The sequence below is a fragment of the Manis pentadactyla genome, chromosome 3, assembly GCF_030020395.1.
Source record: "Manis pentadactyla isolate mManPen7 chromosome 3, mManPen7.hap1, whole genome shotgun sequence".
Taxonomy (NCBI): Eukaryota; Metazoa; Chordata; class Mammalia; order Pholidota; family Manidae; genus Manis; species Manis pentadactyla.
Genome location: NC_080021.1, coordinates 53,182,411 through 53,201,649, shown reverse-complemented (window position 1 = coordinate 53,201,649; position 19,239 = coordinate 53,182,411). Strand labels below are relative to the sequence as shown.

The 19,239-nt window shown below is 39.2% G+C and overlaps 1 protein-coding gene across 2 annotated transcripts in view; it reads left to right on the top strand.

The window, feature by feature from the left end:
- ATP6V0D2 (ATPase H+ transporting V0 subunit d2) overlaps positions 1–18,658 on the top strand; it is a 42,711-nt gene extending 24,053 nt beyond the window's left edge. The window contains exons 3-8 of one of the 2 annotated variants that reach the window (XM_036925080.2): positions 5,889–6,067; positions 7,384–7,463; positions 8,860–8,937; positions 14,898–15,074; positions 16,192–16,269; positions 17,886–18,658. In XM_036925080.2, coding sequence (XP_036780975.2) covers positions 5,889–6,067; positions 7,384–7,463; positions 8,860–8,937; positions 14,898–15,074; positions 16,192–16,269; positions 17,886–18,047 — 754 coding nt within the window. In that variant the 3' untranslated portion in view covers positions 18,048–18,658. The remainder of the gene's footprint in view (positions 1–5,888; positions 6,068–7,383; positions 7,464–8,859; positions 8,938–14,897; positions 15,075–16,191; positions 16,270–17,885) is intronic. The other variant, XM_036925081.2, reaches the window with a different exon arrangement.
- Positions 18,659–19,239: the final 581 nt, after the last annotated feature.

Here is a 19,239-nt window from a genome sequence, read left to right as displayed (position 1 = left end):
AGGTAAATGCATACTATGGAACACCCCTCACCAATAAAAAGGGACAAATTATTTAGATGGAATAATGTTCATGTGTTACATATATCTTAAGGGCATTAAGCAGGATTAAAACAGCCAATCTCAAAATGTCACACAATATTCTAGTGATGCAGTCACAGAATGGCCAAGTATAGGCAGGGAGAACAGATTAGTATTTGCCAGAGGTCAGGGCATGGTGGTGGGAAGGGGTGGATATGACTATGAAGGCTAGCGCGTTGGAGATCTTTTGGATGATAACAGCAATTCTGTATCTTGATTATGGTGATGGTTACACAAATCTACACATGGGATAAACAGAACTGCACACACACAGAATACAAATGTCAGTTTCCTAGTTTTTGTATTGTATTGTATGATAACTATGTAAATGTAACCCCTGGTGGAAACTGGGTGAAGGATACCCAGGACTGCTCTGTACTATTTGTGCAACTTTTGCGAATCTATAATTATTTCACAATAAGAAGCTTTAAAAATTTATGGCATGTTTTTGTGCTCACATAATAGTAATAATAACTCACATAAGATATTTTAACATTTGAAGCCTATGATCACACAATATGAAAACATTTATATTCAATTATATTGAGAGAAAAAGAGTTATAGAGAGGCATAAAAGGTTTTCAGGGTAAAGCTATAAATGCTACCTTAAGGTAAAATTTTCTGAGAGAGTTAGGATGGAAATGAGATTTCCAGAAAAAAATTAAGGGAAAACATAATTTCCTTCTGTTTATGTATTTGTAAGTGAATAATGGTGATGTTTTAGGGCTCGGGCTTCTGTAACAAAAAACTGTAGAGTGGGATTTATTTCTTACAGTTCTGGAGTCTGGAAAGATCAAGGTCCAAGATCAAGCTGCCAGCCAAACTGTTGCTCTCATGAGGATGCTCTTCCTGGCCTGTATCACTGTGTCCTCATGGAGCAAGGAGAGAGCGAACAAGCTCTTTGGACTGTTCTTATGGAGGCACTAAGGTCATCATGGGGCCCCACCCTCGTGACCTCATTTAAACTAATTAATGGCCCCAGAAGCCCCATCTCCAAATACCACCACTTTGGGGGTTTGGGCTTCAGCATGAATTTCAGAGAGACACAATTCAGTCTCTCACAAGCAATATCCAGATATTTAACTGGATAATTTGAGTAACTTAATAGTCATTATATATTGATATTCACAATGTGCCACAATTTATATATTTGCAGTATTTAATCTTATCATGGGATTAATACATTATTCAGTGTTTTAGAATCAGGTGTACAATCTAATATAATGAAGTTCTTTTCTTGGGCAGCTTACTCAGAGCCTCCAGACCCCTCATGCATGGACAAGAACAGAACAGCCCTACCTCCCTTACACTGTTCTATTGTGGATGAATATCCTTTGGGGACGTCCCGCCCCAGGGGACCGGGGGCTGCCTGGGAGCTGAACAGACTTAGAAAGTGGTTGTGTGTTAAGCTCCCACTCGACCTCTGCACGTATTCTATAGATGTTAAGATTTACATGCCCAATAAATACGCGGAGTGCCTTCTTGGCATTGCTCTTGGGCTGCAACGCCTTGATTCCCCTGGCTGGTCCTTTCAGATCTTCAGCATTTTGACGTGTTCCCTCCAAATCTGCGGGTCAGAAGCAAGGAGGAGCTGACACTTTTGATACAGATTTTTACATATCAACTTAAATAATAAAGTGATGCATATTTTTTAACAATTATTTTGTTTAATTCTAGGGCAACAATCTTCCAATTTGCTGCCTTACTCCACATGGGAGATCACTTCCCTAGAAAGTCACTGTAGTTATTTGCCCTGACCACTTGCCGTACAGCCCAATGCTTATCTCTGTTCGTGACCCAATACAAGCTTGATACTTTTCCTGGATATTTCTCAATTCTGGCTGTTTTATTATGTTTACATTCTGACCTGTGACTTCTTTGCTCTGATCTGTCAATAAGATTTTATGTTACAGATCAGATCTTCCAGAAATTTATTGAAATCTCCGCTCCCCTCATGTCACGGTATTGATGATATATGTCTTCCTTCTTATGTACCTTGAATATAAACATGATTTGGGGAGGGCCAAATCCAAATAGTGCATACATATATGCAGTACGAGATCTGACTACAGAAGCCTGAAAGGATCTGTGAAAACCCTCCAGCTTTTACTGTGCCCCCTATCTTGATAGCTGTGTCCTTGGAAAGGACCTGACATATTTCTCCTTAACTTGTTGTAACTTTACTTACGTTCTTAGAAGACATCCCTTTTCCTGCCTCATACCAGAGTGTTTCATGAATGATAGTCATTTTTTGGCTATTGCTAACGACACTGAAGTACTTAAATTTTCATCTGTGGAATAGGTCCTCAACTCACTAAATTATGGCTCTACATTATCTGACCATTTAGCAACTGTTACATCAGCCTGGAATTTGTTAGTTAACATACAGGAAATGTATTTCAGTTAGCTTCAAGATCCTTGAATAACTTTTGGAGCAAAGGGAGAAAGAACAGCACTAAGACCAAAAGGAAATATAAATGCCATCTATTGTCTGAGCTGTTTGATCTGACTCTAGCAGCGAGCCAGAGATTGGCTTTGGGAAGCCAACTCTGCCCCTTTCCAGCAGTATGACCTTGGGCAAGGTACATAACACCTCGAAGCCTCATTTTCTTATATGTAGAGTGGAAGTAGTAATGGGCTTCAGAGAACTGAGTCAGGAGGCTTCAGTGAGAACGTGCATACAATAAAAACCTCTAAAAGAGTCGGCATTTTTTAAAGATTATTACTTTTTAAGCCTAAAATTTTTGAAATCGACTCATTTATTCTACACAGTTTTAGGTGACTTCATGATTTTTACAGGTGCCAGTATCAGAGTTATAGAATAAAGTATTTAGAAAGGGGCTATAAATGGAAAATATTTTTTCTAGACCATGAGTAGGAAAAAACTAACCCAACAGACTGGCATGAATCCTGGCTCTGACACTACTTAGAAGCACAATTATCTAGAACATGAGGAGTTTGAAATAGATGAAAAATAAATACTCAGTACACACATGTGCACCTCCATATGCACACTATGGGGAACATCAAGCAAAGCCTTGAATGTTACGTAGGGGCTAAATCCCTCCTCCCAGCCTTGACACTGGTTGCCCAGCACATTGGTTTAATAGTCCTCTGCAAGTTGAGAATGTTGGCAGCTGGTGTACTTTTACATTACAGGGTGCTGTGGGGAACAATTAAATGTCTGGAGCCTGCTAAGGATTATTAAGTGCTGGCAATTCCCCTCTCAGGTAACAGCTTTTGAACCATAAAGGGACAGTTAAATAAGCACTTTCATTTCAATATCATTTTCAAGAGGTAAAAAGGATTCTGTAACTCCATGTCTAAATTTGGTACTGCTGTTTGGGAGGTGAAGGCACTATGGTCATGTGCCTTTTCTAAAGGGATAATTGCCTGCTTCAAAACTTCTTTAGGGAGAATTTTTACTGGGGTAAATGCTAGAGGCTCCACAACGTAGGACTATCTTTTCCAGCTGGAAGTGCGCGCTGGCACAGGAAGTCCATCACCACACAGCCAGGCTCCAGTAACAGTGTGTCTAAGTGGCGAGGGTAATTGTTATCCAGTGAAAGGGGTTATTTTTCAGGCCTGAATTGTGGCAGTGGTTGAGCCCCATCACTGCCAGACCTAGAGGAGCAGGCACTGGTCGTTTGGTTGTGCCTTCACTCCTCTGATCCGCAGCCTCGCCCTCTCAGATCCCTCTTTCCCCTCAGCACATGCACATGTTCTCTTCTTTCTCATCTTAAAAAAAAAAAAATACTAAAACTAAAAGCTAAAACCCTCCTTGGCCCTTGGGTCTCTATATAGTTATCTTCCCCTTCTTTTAAGGCCAAAGGAACCATAGTTCAAACCTGTAGTTTGAACTTTGAAAAAAAAACAAACACCTTTTTCCACCCATTTAAAACACACATGGTCAGGTTTCTGCCTTCTCCCCTTTCGCTTTCACAAACTGCCCCGGAAGTGTTGACTCTTATGTTCTCAGAGGATGTCTTCTCTGATAGACACTTTACTTCAGTGTTTGCCTTGACTTCCCTTTGGCCTCTGATGCTCTGACCACTTCTTCCTAGAATTCTCTCCCCTGGTTTTCCTCCCACCATCTGGTCATTCCTTCCCAGGTTCCAACAAGGTTCTTAAATCCTGGGGCTCCCAGAGTTCTCAGGACAGAACTCTTTATGTACACTCCACAGGCTGTGATCCCAGTCATTCCCAAGACTTCTGCTCCACCTTCAGTGACTCTGTCCAGACCCCCCACATGTCTCTGGTCCATGCCTGTCTCCAGGCCTCAGACTGGGGAGGCCACGTCGGCATGTCCTGTTGGATATCTCCTGGGGACGTTAGACTCGTTCTGTCCAAGTGTCTGCTCCCACCGCAGCCTGCTGTTCCTCCACTGCTCGCATCTCAGTAAATGGCTCTAAATCTGTTAGGCCTGAAGACCAACGTGTTGTCACTGACCACACAGCATATCATGAGGGTTAGGAAAAAAGATTTCGGAAACAGATGGCCTGACTTGAGTCTCAGCTGTGTCATGGATGAAATTTTTACCTCTCTGGGCCTCAGGTCCCTTAAAATAGAGCTGATAGTGGAACCAGTTACCATCACAGTGTGGTTATCATGACTAACTACAATACTTTAATAAAGCACCTCACTGTATAAGTATTTGTTTCCCTCTTCTGTTTCAATCCATATTCTACATAGATCCTTATACCACCTCTGCTTAAAGGCATTCGGTATCTTCATCATCCTCAACACCCAAATTCCTCATCTTGTCTCTTGGGACCCTGCATCTAGCCTCAGCGGCAGGCAACAGAACCTCCCTGTGCTCTCCTCTCCGGAGCTCCTGGCATGCTGTCCCTTCTCCCTCGAGCACGCTTTCCCCCTCCCAGACACTTGTGCCTGGACGGCTATTTCATTCTACAAGTTGCAGCTTGAATGTCATTCACCAGGAAGACTGACCCCAGACTGGTTTGGTGCCCAGCTCTGGATCCCCACATCACCCCACAGCTTGTTTTGCAGAGAATGCATGCTGCTTTGTACTTGTACAAAGTACAAGTAATGGATTCTTTATCCAGTTCCCCCCTTAAACCATACTCTCTGTGAAGAAAAGGACTGTGTCCCTTACTTCTCAACCTCATTGCTTGGAATATCCTGGGTTCTGAGCACATGGATGAACAAGCACATGCCCCCAGAATACCCTTGGCATTAGAGCTTATATTCAGGAAAGAAATCACATAAAATATGGACTGGTAGACTTTGGGAATCATAGCAGGGGAAAGACTAGAAAGTTCACTCTCTGGTCTCATAGGAGGAAAATACAGAATATTTAGAATTTTTATTAAATAAAATAATTGTTTTAATATTAAAATTAATAAGTATTTTGTTTTATTTATTTTTATATATTTTAAACTTTGAATCCTTGATGATGGGCTTCATCACAGATTTAGTCAGTTTTAAAAATATAATGAAATGCTATATTTCTCAACTTTTAAAGAACATAGTGCATTATGAGCAACCAGTTTCACACCCTCACCCCATCCCACTGTATTTGACGATCAGTGTGTAGGGGGTCATCTTCTGCACAGTCCCACCAGTCAGTTACTGTGACTCTGAATATGGTTTTTCTAATTTTGATACCCCCAGAGTCAGATATTTTGCCCCACCCATATTTCTTAAACTCTAGAGATTAAAATAAAAAGAGACTCATATTATTTCCTCAGTGAAAGAGTATGAGCCCAAACTTTTTTTTTTTAACCTATGGAATGCTGCTTATTCTCATGCAGTTGTTTTTCTAATGATTGAAACTTCTTCCAAACCAGATGCAGTTACATGATAGACAATGTAATTCTACTGATGAATGGTGCATTACAAAAAAAATCTGTGAAAGAGATTCTGGTGAAGTGCCACCCACTGGGCCGTTTCACAGAAATGGAAGCAGTCAACATTGCCGAGACACCTACTGACCTCTTTAATGCTGTTCTGGTTGAGACACCATTAGGTATGAATGCTTACATAGTTGTAAAGCTGACTGTATATGTTGTCACAGTAATTAGACAATGTACATTCAATTCATGATTTTCTCCATGAATGCAGTGTCATACTGTACAGATTCCTAGATGTCGAAGAGACATCAGAGAATCATCTAGTCCAGTTCCTTCGTTTTTCAGATCAAGACAAATGAAGTAACCTGCTTAGGATCACGTACAAACCATTTGTAGCCAAGAAGGAGCTGAGACTCATTTCCCAACCACCAAACACATACACCATGTACCAGACCATAGCAAATAAATTATAGAACTTGTAATTTTTCAAAAAATTCATTTTATAACTGGGTTTTATAAAATTAGTTCCTTATCCTTTCATTTTTATACTTCTGTCTAAATAAGAATGGGTATAGGAAGCATTTTGTTTTAGGAAGTTTAGGAATGTCATTTTTCAGAAATGCTCAGGAGTGTCTGTTAGATGACTTGAAGCAATAATGGAATGAATGTTAATTTCATTATAGTTTGACACTGACAATAATTGTAGCATTCAAAATGCTAACGGTATCATTTTAAATTTAATATTGTCAGGAAATCTGGATAGTAGCAGTTCACTATTGATCATTTATCAAAGATTGTATTTAAAACAAATTCTAAAAAGAAAAAAATTGAGTATCCTAAGCTAAGGAGAAAGCATAGTGTGGTGGAAAGTGGGTGAGTCTGGAGCCCAACATCCATGAGCAGGAAGCCAGGCTCTGCCTGTCCCAGCAAGGTGACTTGGGGCATTTCAGTTCACCTCCATTTCCTCTTTTCAAAAACAATAGTATCTTAGGGGCTCTCTTGTCCCCTCCCGGCCTAAGCCAGGAGCTCTGTCCTCTCACTTTCTCTCTAAATAAAAGCCTCTGCCTTGCTCTCCTAAAAAAAAAAAAAAAACACAATAGTATCTTACTAAGATAGTTTAAAAAACTAAATAAGACACCATTTTAGTACAACTCAATGCTTGGCACATAGTAAGGCTTCAAATGGTAAATATTACTATTAAATAATGGGTGAGGGGAAGCTTCAAAAAAGTAAGCCATAAAGTGAATCATTCCAAGGTGTGTGGGGATTAAATAATTTTAAATGTATGCAGTGTTTAATACAGGACTTGTGCATAGTAAATGCTTAATAAATCATCACTCTTATTGTCATTATTATTGGTGGACCTATCAAGTCTGTGTCCACAGTATTCTAGTCAGAAGTGAGCACAGAGTGTTGTGTTGTGGAAACATTTCCTATGGTTTATAATCATGCTTTTGATTAATTTATTTTGTGTGATAATTTGTGCTTTTAGCTCCATTTTTCCAAGACTGTATGTCTGAAAATATTCTAGATGAACTGAATATTGAATTACTGCGCAATAAACTATACAAGGTAACTTTTCCGAAATATTGTATTTTTCTTTATTACATAATATATTGTAAACAAAATTCTTTACTGAAAGTTACTTTTGCCCCTTAGCCAACTTCCGCATTTATGAAGCTGTGTATATTTAGAATATAGCCCTTACTGTCCTGGCTTGTCCTACAGTTAAATGCATGCATGTCAGCTTCCCTCAACCAGCGAGATTCTCAAAAGCAGTTATCACACCCCATTCTTCTCCATCCCTTGCTCCTTGTGTAGTGGCTAGAATATAAAAGGTGACAATTGGATGGATGGTGGATGGATAGATGGGTGGGGTGAACCATATCCATTTTACAATAACCAGCATACATAGTAAACCTCAGGTTATATAGTTTCTATCTCTGTGTTCAATCCTGTTATAGAGTCCTTGAATTCTGCTGTTAAACTGTCCAAATAATTTTAATTTACTAACAATATGCAGCATACAAAGATGAGCAACTTTTGGACATTACATCATAGGTACCACCTTGCATAATCTTGCCAACTTCCTGGACTATGCTGCCACCGTTTGAGTAGCTCTGTGCAATATAGGCTGAGCAAAATCTGTCCATTTTTACCCATACAACCATAGCATCTTTGAATACTCTCACAGAGTACATGCATGAATATATAGTGTTATGCCGTATATATAGCTTGTTATGCTGAAATACATGGTCCTCTCAAAAGCATTGCACTGAAGGCAGTTTTCCTTTTTATAAAGATACTATGGACATAGAGGAGGCATCCCTGAGATATAGCTAACAGATGGCATTGTTTTAAGCAATTTGTAGGCATTAACTCACTAAGTCCAGTCCACCTGGCCAAACTAAGTGCTATTCCCATTCCTCAAATGAGAAAACTGAGGCATGGACAGGTAAAATTTACTTGGCAGAAGTCCCTTAGCTGGTAAGTAATAGAGTTGGTATTCAAACTCAGGCAGTCTGACTCTACAGTCCAGATTCTGCCTTTCCAATATATCCCCTGCTCAAACTCACCCCATATGTGTCTCCTGAGCACTAAAAAGAGTGACTGACAGCCTAGGATCAAATCTAGAATTACTTGTTGAGCTCATAAAAGACTTTGGCACTCTTGTTAGAGTAGCAAGAATTAACCATATGAAGTAATTCAAGAACCACGCAAAAAAAGTCCTTGTTAAGTAATTATAAGGTATGATAAGTACAACTGTGTTCTTTTATAGAGTTTTTTTTTAAGCTGTGCAACATGCGTCAATGTGAAAGTTTGTACCATATTTATTATAAAATATCTCCCTGCGAGAGAAGCAATTCAGTTTCCACTAAAGCATTTAATAAGCCATGAAAAGCTGATAGAAATTTCCAAAAGGAAAATATATTCATTTTATTGTTTTTTGATCTTTCTTCTTTTTAAGTCTTATCTCGAAGCATTCTATAAATTCTGTAAGAATCATGGTGATGTCACAGCGGATATTATGTGTCCCGTTCTTGAGGTAAGAAAGAGTCCTTGAAATTTTATATGCCAAATACTGTGCCTACTACTTTCATTTATGTAATCTTATTTATATTTTTATCTTAGAAGTTCATTTATCTAAAAATAGAATACACAATTTATTTTACTATACATATCACTTGATGCCTTCAGTTAAGAGTGGTATTTTCCAAGTTTCCTACATAGAAGAGTTGCTTTGGAATTAGGAAAGAATAATGCTTATAAAAGTTTTGTTATGATTCATTTTGATTTAGTATGAAAAATGTAGATTGTTATTAGTTAAACATTTAGTATATTATGGGCAACTGGTGAACTGTAAGTACTCTTTTAATAATCACCCAACTTCCCTCCAATAAGGGAATACTGGGCAATTGGGAACCCTTACAACTTGGCACCAAAGTCCACTCTGAGCCATTCCTTAAATAAATCCTAAGATAAAGGCCACACCAAATGACCACGGAATATCCCAGCTGTGGGTAGAAGACCCTGGGCTAGGTAACTCACAGTTGACATGCTGACTTAACTACATGTCAAATGCCACCATTGGTGTCTGCCTCTCTAACTGATGATATACTCTTTTTGATTCCCTTTATTACCACAGATTTTATCTGTTTAGTGGTCATCTTGCCTGCAAATGTTGATCCACAGATGCATGGGATAATGGGATATTCAGGCTAGAGATCAGAAGTATCTGAGGTACCTTGGGACACAGTCTGCACTGATTATTTTACATAGACCTCTCTGGCTGGCTTCATTTGAATTATTTTTGAAGAGAAAGTATACCATTGCAGGCTTAGAAAAGTCCTTGATTTGCCTGTGTAACTAAGTTATCTCTAAAGAATATCTTTTATCATTAGGGTATCCATTAAGGAGACTGCATTGATAAGCAGATTAAATAGTTCAGTGACTTATGATTTCAAGAGAAGTCTGTTAAGAAAAAAAAGAAAAAAATTGAACAATTCATCTGTATATATTTTAACCTAATGCCCTGAAACTGCAAATGATAAAATTAGTTCCCCTCAAAACATCTAATCATTAATATTTTATAGTTAAAGATACTTTGCTATCCCCTGTTGAACTCTTAAAGCTTAAGAAGTCCTTGAAGTAAAGAGTTTATCACTGGAGAACTCCAGAAATACATGTTTGTTCTTACCTATTTACACAGAAAGGGGGCTTCTGTAAATAAATAACATTTTTGTCATGGCATGCTAAATGTCAGAAAGTGAACCAGTCTCTTTCAGACGTGCTGATCAAGTAACATAAGTATTTAATGATCCTATGAGTGCCCCCATTCTTTTCATAAATTTAACTACTAGTCACACTATAAGAAGCCACATTATTTATGACTCAAGTATAGTTTCTACATGGCATAATTCTTGTGGTTTAGAACTGGTCCATGTACTTAATACTAGAAAAATATGTACAATAAAAGTTATAACTCATAACCTTACAAAAGGTATACAGTGGCACCATTAATAACTAATATTTGTTATGTGCCAAATACTATCCCAGGTGCTTTATATACTTGAATTCACTTGGACTTCAAAGTAGCCCATCAAGATGTGTAGTTCAGTTCCTGTTTCTAGAAGGGGCAACTGAAGCATGGGAAGGCTGCTAACTTGCCGATATCCCACAGCTAGCAAATGGTAGTGTCAGGATTTGAACTGAAGCAGCTACTATGTTATATTACCTCTACATTAAATTCACCTTTCACAATTCTTATGTAAAAGTAAGTGCTAATTCACAGCAGAATTACACTGCATGTGCTATAAAAATCAGAATTAGATAAGAATTATGTCTGTAATCCTTGGTAATGTAAAAAGGACAGCATAGTATTAGAAGAATGCTTGTCCCTGGAAGGGTTTGCTCAGACTACTCTGTACCCAGTGTTCTCATCATCCCTTTCCTAGACCCATGAGACTGCCATATTAGATTAGATATTTTTTCAAGCTGTATTAAAAATAAAAATCCATTTCACTATCTTTATATATTTACATAGAAATATCAGTTACATGTGACATACATGACTTGTAATTATAACGTTTCTAAAGACATGATCAGAAGAGATTTGTCAGATTTATATAAATACATCAGGTCATGTCATTACCTCCCCTTTTATTTGTGCAACTATAAAGAGCCCAATCATTTATAAAGAGCACTTCCAGTTTGTAAAGTTTAATTTAATCTCATTTGACAGGAGATTTCAAAAGACTATGGTAAGAGAGGCCATTAACCTGGGCTTACATGTGAAAATTTGACCTAGTTCCAAGATTGTAACTTCATATGAGAAGGAAAAAGAAATTAAGTCATGTTCAAGGCAAATGCACTATAGTGTACATTTGCCTTTATGCCTTTTATTTTTTTATTGAAGTATAGCTGGTATATAATACTATGTTGATTGTAGAAGTACAAGTGATTCAACAATTATACACATTATGAAATGCTCACCACAGTAAGTGTAATTACCAGCTGTCACCATACAAAGATATTACAATATTACAATATTATTGACTATATTCCTTTTGCTGTGCTTTTCATCTCTGTGACTTGTTTACTTTATAATTGGTAATTTGACCCTTTTTATCCTCTTCACCTATTTCACCCATCCCCCTCATCCCTCTCCTGTGGCAACTACCAGTTTATTCTCTGTGTTTATAAGTCTATTTATGTTTTTTTGTTTTATTCTGTAAAGTCCACATGTAAGTGAAATCATATCCTATTTTTCTATGTTTGACTTATTTCACTTAGCATAATACCCTCTAGGTCCATCCACATTGCCACAGATGGCAAGAGTTCATTCATTTTTTGTGGCTGAGTAATATTCCAGTGCATTTAAGTACCACACTCTATCCATTCATCCATCAATGGACACTTAGCTTTGCTTCCATATCTCGGCTATTGTAAATAATGCTGAGATAAACATAAGGGGCCTGTATCTTTTTTTTTTAAATTAAGGTATCATTGATAGACAACCTTATGCTCAGATTTCACATGAGCAACATTGTGGTTACTACATTCCCCCTATTATCAAGTCCCCACATATACCCCATTACAGTCACTGTCCATCAGTATAGTAAGCTTCTCTATGCTATACTTCCTTCTCCATGCCCCCCTATATTATGTGTGCTAATCATAATGGGGCCTGAATCTTTTTGAATTAGTCATTTTGTTTTCTATAGTTAAATTCCCAGAAGTTGCCTTTATGCCTTTTATTACTTGTCTTTGCTCTTCTGACAATCTGTATGGTTAAGGAAGTAGTGAAAACAAGTACACAATATGTTTGTTTCTTCTCCACTGGGCAGTACACATGCTAACAAGGCTGGGCTTGATTCCAGTTCCCGTCACTGTCACCCATTGCCATAAACCCTCCACCCAGTGCTCCCACCAGGGATTCCTTTCCTTCTGTAAGGGTCTGGCAAGAATGTGTGACCTTATCAGCCCCACTATCATGGACTGCTGAGAATGATTTTGAATAAGTCAGTAGTACATTGTTATCTTTTGCAATAATAATAAAAAATAAGTTACAGTTATAAAATGAATGCATGTTGTAGGGAGGAGTAAAAGGAAAGACAAGGGCCATCTGACGTGCACTGGGCCACACAGGATGCCAACCCCCTGCAAATGGTACAGGGCTTAAGTGAAACCAGTACCACTGCATTCACTGTCCTCTGTAATCCTACGTTCCAAACTGTCTGCTTAGGGAGAGCCACAGACAGGATAGCCTTTTTATAATTCCAGATCATAGTTCTTTTCTCTAAGAAAATACACACTCTCAGACCCAAAGAGCCTCTAGACTAGAAGAAAATAGTAAGATACACAGTTATAATAAACAGGAAATTAAAATATAATTAGGAGTCAAAGGAAACCACATTCAATTAGGGAGGAAAAAAGGGCTTCCTGTGAAAAAGATGGCATTTGCTGGGACCCTCAAATGCAGGTACGATCTCAACATGGCGAGTCATGGAGTGGAGTACGTGCTTTGGAGGCAAAGGGCTGGAAGCTGGGAAGTGTGTGGAGTGTTCAGATAACCTAAGGTATCAGTCCAGGTGCCCTCTTCGTGGCATGGCAGGTAAAGCCTTTCATGTTCTCTCCAGCCACGTCCACCTTACTTCTCCAGCTTCCTCCCCAGTGTCTGAGCTCCGACCATTCCTCTGAAGTGTGATGCTTCGCTTCACACAGCTTCCTTCCTTGGACTGGCCTCTGCTGCCCTGGGCCCCTGCGTTGCTGCCCACCCCACTTACTTCTCTCCGCAAAATCTGAACATCTTATACAGCGATGTGTATTAATTATTTCTCTATAAAACTGAAAAACAAAGTGAAAAAATTTCTAACATCTTAGAACTAGAAAGCACACTGGAGAACGTCTGGGACAATGAACTCCATTGTTGCTCCTTCCCCTTAAGGTTTTTATTGTCTCTTGCTTTTCTCCCTCTTGCTTTTCTTCTCTTATCCCTGGAAGAACTAACATTACTGACAGGATTGGTTATATTCAGTAGCCAGAGGCAGCTGTCTTTGCTTCCATATACGGCCGCTCCCTGCCTCTGGCTCACCCATAATTTCCATGAGGTCAATCAAAGGATCAGAAGAAACTAACTCTCACTCTCCTGGTAGGAAACATCTGTTCTAACAAGCGTTCCATTAAAACTGTTACAAGTCTGGATTTGTTATGGGTTAATTAGTCAAGAATAAACCAATCAGAGGGTAGTTCTTGGAGTCTCATATGCACACAGATAACCTTGGAATCTTGTTAAAATGCAGATTTTGGTTCAGTAGGGCTGGACCGTGGCCTGAGACTCTGCATTTCTAACAAGCTCCCAGGTGATGTCAGTGTTACTGATACGTGAAACACACTTTGAGCAGCGACGCTGCAGAGAATCGTGGACAATTGTAGACGTGGTAGAATCATAGACCCTTCTGTTGGATTTACTGAACAGTTACAGTCTTCCTATGTGTCAGACACTGGATATTAAAAAATGAATAGCCAACAAGAGAGAGGTGTAGTAGGAAGAAAAATATGTGCAGGTTGTAAAATAAGGTCAATGCAGAGTGCTTCAGGTATAAGGAGAAGAGTTTCTGAGTCCGAGGACCCCATGACAAACTCCCATGACAGTCAGACAGATGCCACGGAGGACAGACTGAGGTGGAATGGTAGGAGGAGAACCAAGAGACAGAAGAAACCCCGCCAAAGGAATACAAAGAAATTTCAAGAAAGACTGAATGGTTAGAGGAACCAGAGAGGCCAACATGGGGCTGTTGCTCAGGTGCCAAGTGGTGCCCAGCACGAAGGAGACAGGCCATCATTCTACATGACCCGCCTAAAAGACCGGGTGCCAAACCCCTCATCTAACACACGAGGAAACTGAGGCCCCGAGAGGAAGATAACTTGCCCTGAACCATATTATTTTGAGCTACAGAATGAGATATATTGATCTCTAACCTAGGACTTTCAGAAGAAAACCAAAACATGAAAGTACAAACAAGTAAGTAGCACAGTTTCACTATGTGAAAAATGGTACATCAACAATCAGAAAAGTGTTAACTTGTATGATATGCACTTTTTGTTCTAAACATCCTGCCAGGCATGTGCACTTAAATTATCTTGTTTTGTCTGTGAATAGACCCCAACAAGTAAGTATTACTCCCATGTTTGTGGAAAAGACATTTAAGACTCTACAGCCTACGTGACAGAAACACATAACTACTTGGCAGAGAGCCTGGGAGCTGACGTTTCAGGGGGTTTCAGGAGTCGTAGGCCGTTGTCACTGGTGTGTGATCCTCCTCTGGCAGTTATACCGTTAGAGGAGGCTAGGGGAATGTTAGTAACCCAAGTCTGTGTTATAATCAGACACAGACCCAGGAAGGATAGAAAGTCACTTCGGAAATGAATTTTTCTACTCAGAGTTCTGGTTGTAGCAGTTAACAGATAGTTAGATTTCACTGATTTTGTGTCTTGAAAATTCAGTTTGAGGCTGACAGACGTGCTTTCATCATCACTCTTAACTCCTTTGGGACCGAACTGAGCAAAGAGGACCGGAAGACCCTCTACCCCACCTGTGGTATGCTCCATCCTGAGGGGCTGTGCCTGTTGGCCCAAGCAGAAGACTTTGAACAGATGAAGAGAGTGGCAGATCATTATGGGGTATGCGATTACACCAGGTTCCCAGAATGCTTGTTATTTCTTTGCATGTCAAATGTACACGTCTTATCAAAAGCAGTCATGAGTTTTTAAGGTAGAAAGCAATGTCTCTTGCTGTAACTGTCTCTCCCAACGTTCCTGACCCAAGCTTGTGTTTTTTAAGGTTCCTGCCGAGCAAATACTTGTTTAAATCTCTAAGGAGCAGTCATTTGAGCACTTATGTTCAAGAACTTGATAAAGCAAGTTCCCCAAGGGACTGTTACAGTCTTCTGGACATGTGGGCTCATGTCAAAGTTATGTAAATTAGCCTGACCCCACAATCCTTTCCAGTGTGCGTTGCATAAACAGGTTAGGTACAGAACATCTACTTGAAATACAAGGGAGACTATGGACATGTTGGCTTATACCACTCCCTTTGTTCAGTGGCCAGAAATAGGGACTGGAAAGAAAGCTGCTCCGCCATTCCCTTATTCCAGCATCTGACCACTCTTAGAGAGCCTGAAGCTTCTCAGTTCAAGATAACACACTTATCCCCTGATTCCATTCCTCCTAACTTACAGCCGGTAATGTAACACCCTCCAGGTAACTTGTCCAGAACTGAAATGACTCTCTTATTTTTTCCTGTGAATGTTTGAAGCCCTACAGGAAAGAGAAGAGTCAGTAAATGTCGTATGTCATTGTAAAAGGGTCTCCAGCATAATCCTAAAATTTGAGCTTCTTCCCAATTTCTAGCCCCTCCATGCTTGAAATTTCATATGAATTTTATCAATTGTTCTCTCAAAGAACCTATGAGTCATACTGATCAAACCACAAGCATTCATTGAGTCTTTGGAATGCACCCAACTAGCCCTGAGGACAATACACATTGAGAGTAGAACTGCTTTTTCCTTTTGCCTATAGTCCTGAATAAGCCAAGAGTCTAGAATTCCATCTATACTCTCTAATTACTTTGATTTTTTAAATATTTTCTCAGGAAGTCAATGATCCTACACATTCGGACCTTATAGATATTTTTTTAAATAAATGTACAATTTCTATATTGCTAGGAAAATGTCTTCTTATCTACTTATGTGAAATGAAAATTCATTAAAAACAATAGTCTCTTGTCTTTGTTTTTAAGGTATACAAGCCTTTGTTCGAGGCTGTGGGTGATGGCAGTGGGGGAAAGACCTTGGAGGATGTGTTTTATGAGCGTGAGGTATGAGATAAGTGGCAATGCTATCAGCTTATATACGCTTTTCCTCTTACTCTGGGTTTTAAATATTTTCTTACTTTGAGTTTTCTTTTAACACTTGATGGGGCCATTGATTAGGTGCATTCATAGTTTGACAGCTGTGTGTTAGTATGAGCTAGTATCTCTGGCTGGGAGGGCCCTGTCATTCACATATGATGACTGCTTATGGAATTGTTCTATCCAGAAGCATGCAGTGCCCACGTGAAACTCTGGAAGGCATGCAGTTATTTCCTAATTAACTGAAACAACAAGCTCAGACATTCTCATGCTCATATATTAACTATCCTCATGGTGTGCAGTCCGCTAGGTGCATCTCACCAGTCCATCCCTTCTTCAAGTTGGATTTATCTATGGTCATTAAATATTATGACTTATTACATAAGTCCTGGACACAATTATAACACTTAGGAGTTATTCATATAGACATCCATCCAGAGATTCTAGATTATTCTCTTCCCCTACAAGCAGAAGAGTACTTCATCCACTTACTGTCAGTTCCTGGGCTACCAAACTCTTCAACAAAAGGGCTTTTTTGTTGGTACCAGGTAAGGCCCCCCAAATTTAAAGAAGTTTTCTAGTGCATTCTACTCATTTCTCTAACACCACTGGACCTCCCATTTCAGTTGATTGGAACTAACAGAGTACCCCAAAATTTCTCCAAACTTTAGGGTTAGCCTGGCTCCGGAAGGCAATATGGGAACCTTCTTGTAAGCCCTCCTCTAGAACTTTTCCAACAGCTTTATAGTGTCCATCATAGAAAGAAGTAAAAGCAATGCATATTGTATTAGGAAGTTTTAGAAGTCCTCACTACTGCAGTACTGCTTCAAAGAAGCCTGTTAAAGAAGCTGCCCTTAGCAGGAAAAATGGGTGTCTGTTTCTAAGAACAGGGTCTTCCACTTCCTGACTAGTTAGCTTGAGGTTTTCAGAGCTACGTGAGAGACTCAGTACCTTGCCTCCTTTTTCTCAAAATGGAAAAGGAAGTGTTCTATTTCAGACTTTACCCAAGTTTAAAATAATTTTTTTTTAAATTTTCTTTTGCCTGTCTTCCTTCTGCAGAAGAAAAAAAACCCAATTCATCTGTATGTCAGGTTGCTGCAGAGCACCCTAAGGGAGCTCACAATATCCCTCAGTCCAAATTCTAGGGGCTGGGAACATTGCCCTGAAGAGGAGAGACAGCCCAAAAACCTTTTCAAAGTTGTGACCAAAGAAAAATCGTTTACCTGAATGAGACAAGCCCACTAGCTAGAAACCAGATACATGTTATTACAAAGTTACACACACCCACGGTTTCCCTAGGAATCTTTCCTAGCAGTGCTGTTGGGATTTGGGCTTGTGTTCTGATTCTGCAAACTTACTTTTTAAACAACCGTTGTCTATCTTTAACTGCAGTGACACTTAAGTTCCCCTTAGAACTTGCTAAGTTTCTACTGCTTTCCTCTATTTGGAGTGATTTGGACATTTATTTAATCACAAATAAGTGCTACACGAGCACCAACCAGTCTATAGCTTGGTATTACTTCAGAAATGTAATGTGCTCCTAATAAGGTGATGGTCCATGTTTTTTGTTTTTCCTTCCTCAGGTACAAATGAATGTGCTGGCCTTCAACAGGCAGTTCCATCACGGAGTGTTTTACGCATACACAAAGCTGAAGGAGCAAGAGATGAGAAATGTCGTGTGGATAGCAGAATGCATTTCACAAAGGCATCGGACTAAAATTAACAGTTACATTCCAATTTTATAATTCAGTGGGGGACCTCAAATGCAGAAAATCATAAACGTCAAGAGGGAGTTTCGAGGAAAGTAAAAGCAATCGTGTTATTATCTAGGTTACATAAAAATAAGATACACTCCACCTCCGTGAATTGCAGGCTCACTGAAAACAGTAAACCAGTCCTGTCACCAAGTCTTACTTGTTTTTCTAGCAGTCTTAAATCTTGTTTCCACATTTCTGTCTCATTCTTCACCAGAATTTAGACATTAATTTTAATTAACCATATAATACTTTTCCTATTCTTGATTAGTTACATTAAAACCCAAATCTAATAAGTTTTTCACTCTTGCATATCCACATTTCTCCACAAGCACACATACTGTCTGCTTTACTTTTTAACTATCTGTTCCTGTCCTAAGTCCACAAAAGTCCTGAGCTGTATGGAGACAACGTGGACCATTTGTGATGGGAAATAATGGGTTTTTTTTTCTACTACACTTTGATCTGGAAAGCTCGGGAAAACTGCCCCATTCTGAATTATAGTCCCTACGTGCAAGTAATGTTAAATATGTTATTAAGGCTACAGCTTACAACTGATTTTCTTCCAACTTTCTTTAAATAAAAGGTGTATCTCTATTGCAGTTCCTTTGTGCTTTGCCTGAGAAGAAAGTAACCCACTAATTATATTTTATTCATTCAGAAGCATAAGTCATTGGTTTAGTTTGCAAAATGTGGATTCTCTATAAAACTTCAGTAGAACTGGTGTATGAAGCCACCCAGAAAAAGAAGCAAACACTGCTCAAGTCCTTTCATTAAAAATACAAGGTTTCTAAATGAAAAATCTGTATTCACTATATTTTAAAATTTAAGCATATGTACAAATTCAAAGTTCTTCATGTGAAAATATTTTCAGAGAGTATGCACATACTGGTATCAAGACTTAAGGGCAATGACAAGGAGTACAACTTTTCTGCAAAAATCCAACTTTTTTGTGGAGTATTTAATTGTGGTGATAGAGATTTTTAAGCATAAAGAGAACTTGTGGCTCACAGAGTAGGAAGGAAAGCATTTGTCTTGGCTCCTTGGTGGCATCTGAACCCTGCAGAAGGCTTCAGTGCAAACCCGTCTGCTTGACCCAAAGAGCCCACTTCCCAAGGGCAGAAAGCAGCCTCCTTGGCTTGCTCTGGACCCTGCATGAGGCCGCTGCCTTCACTCCAAGGTG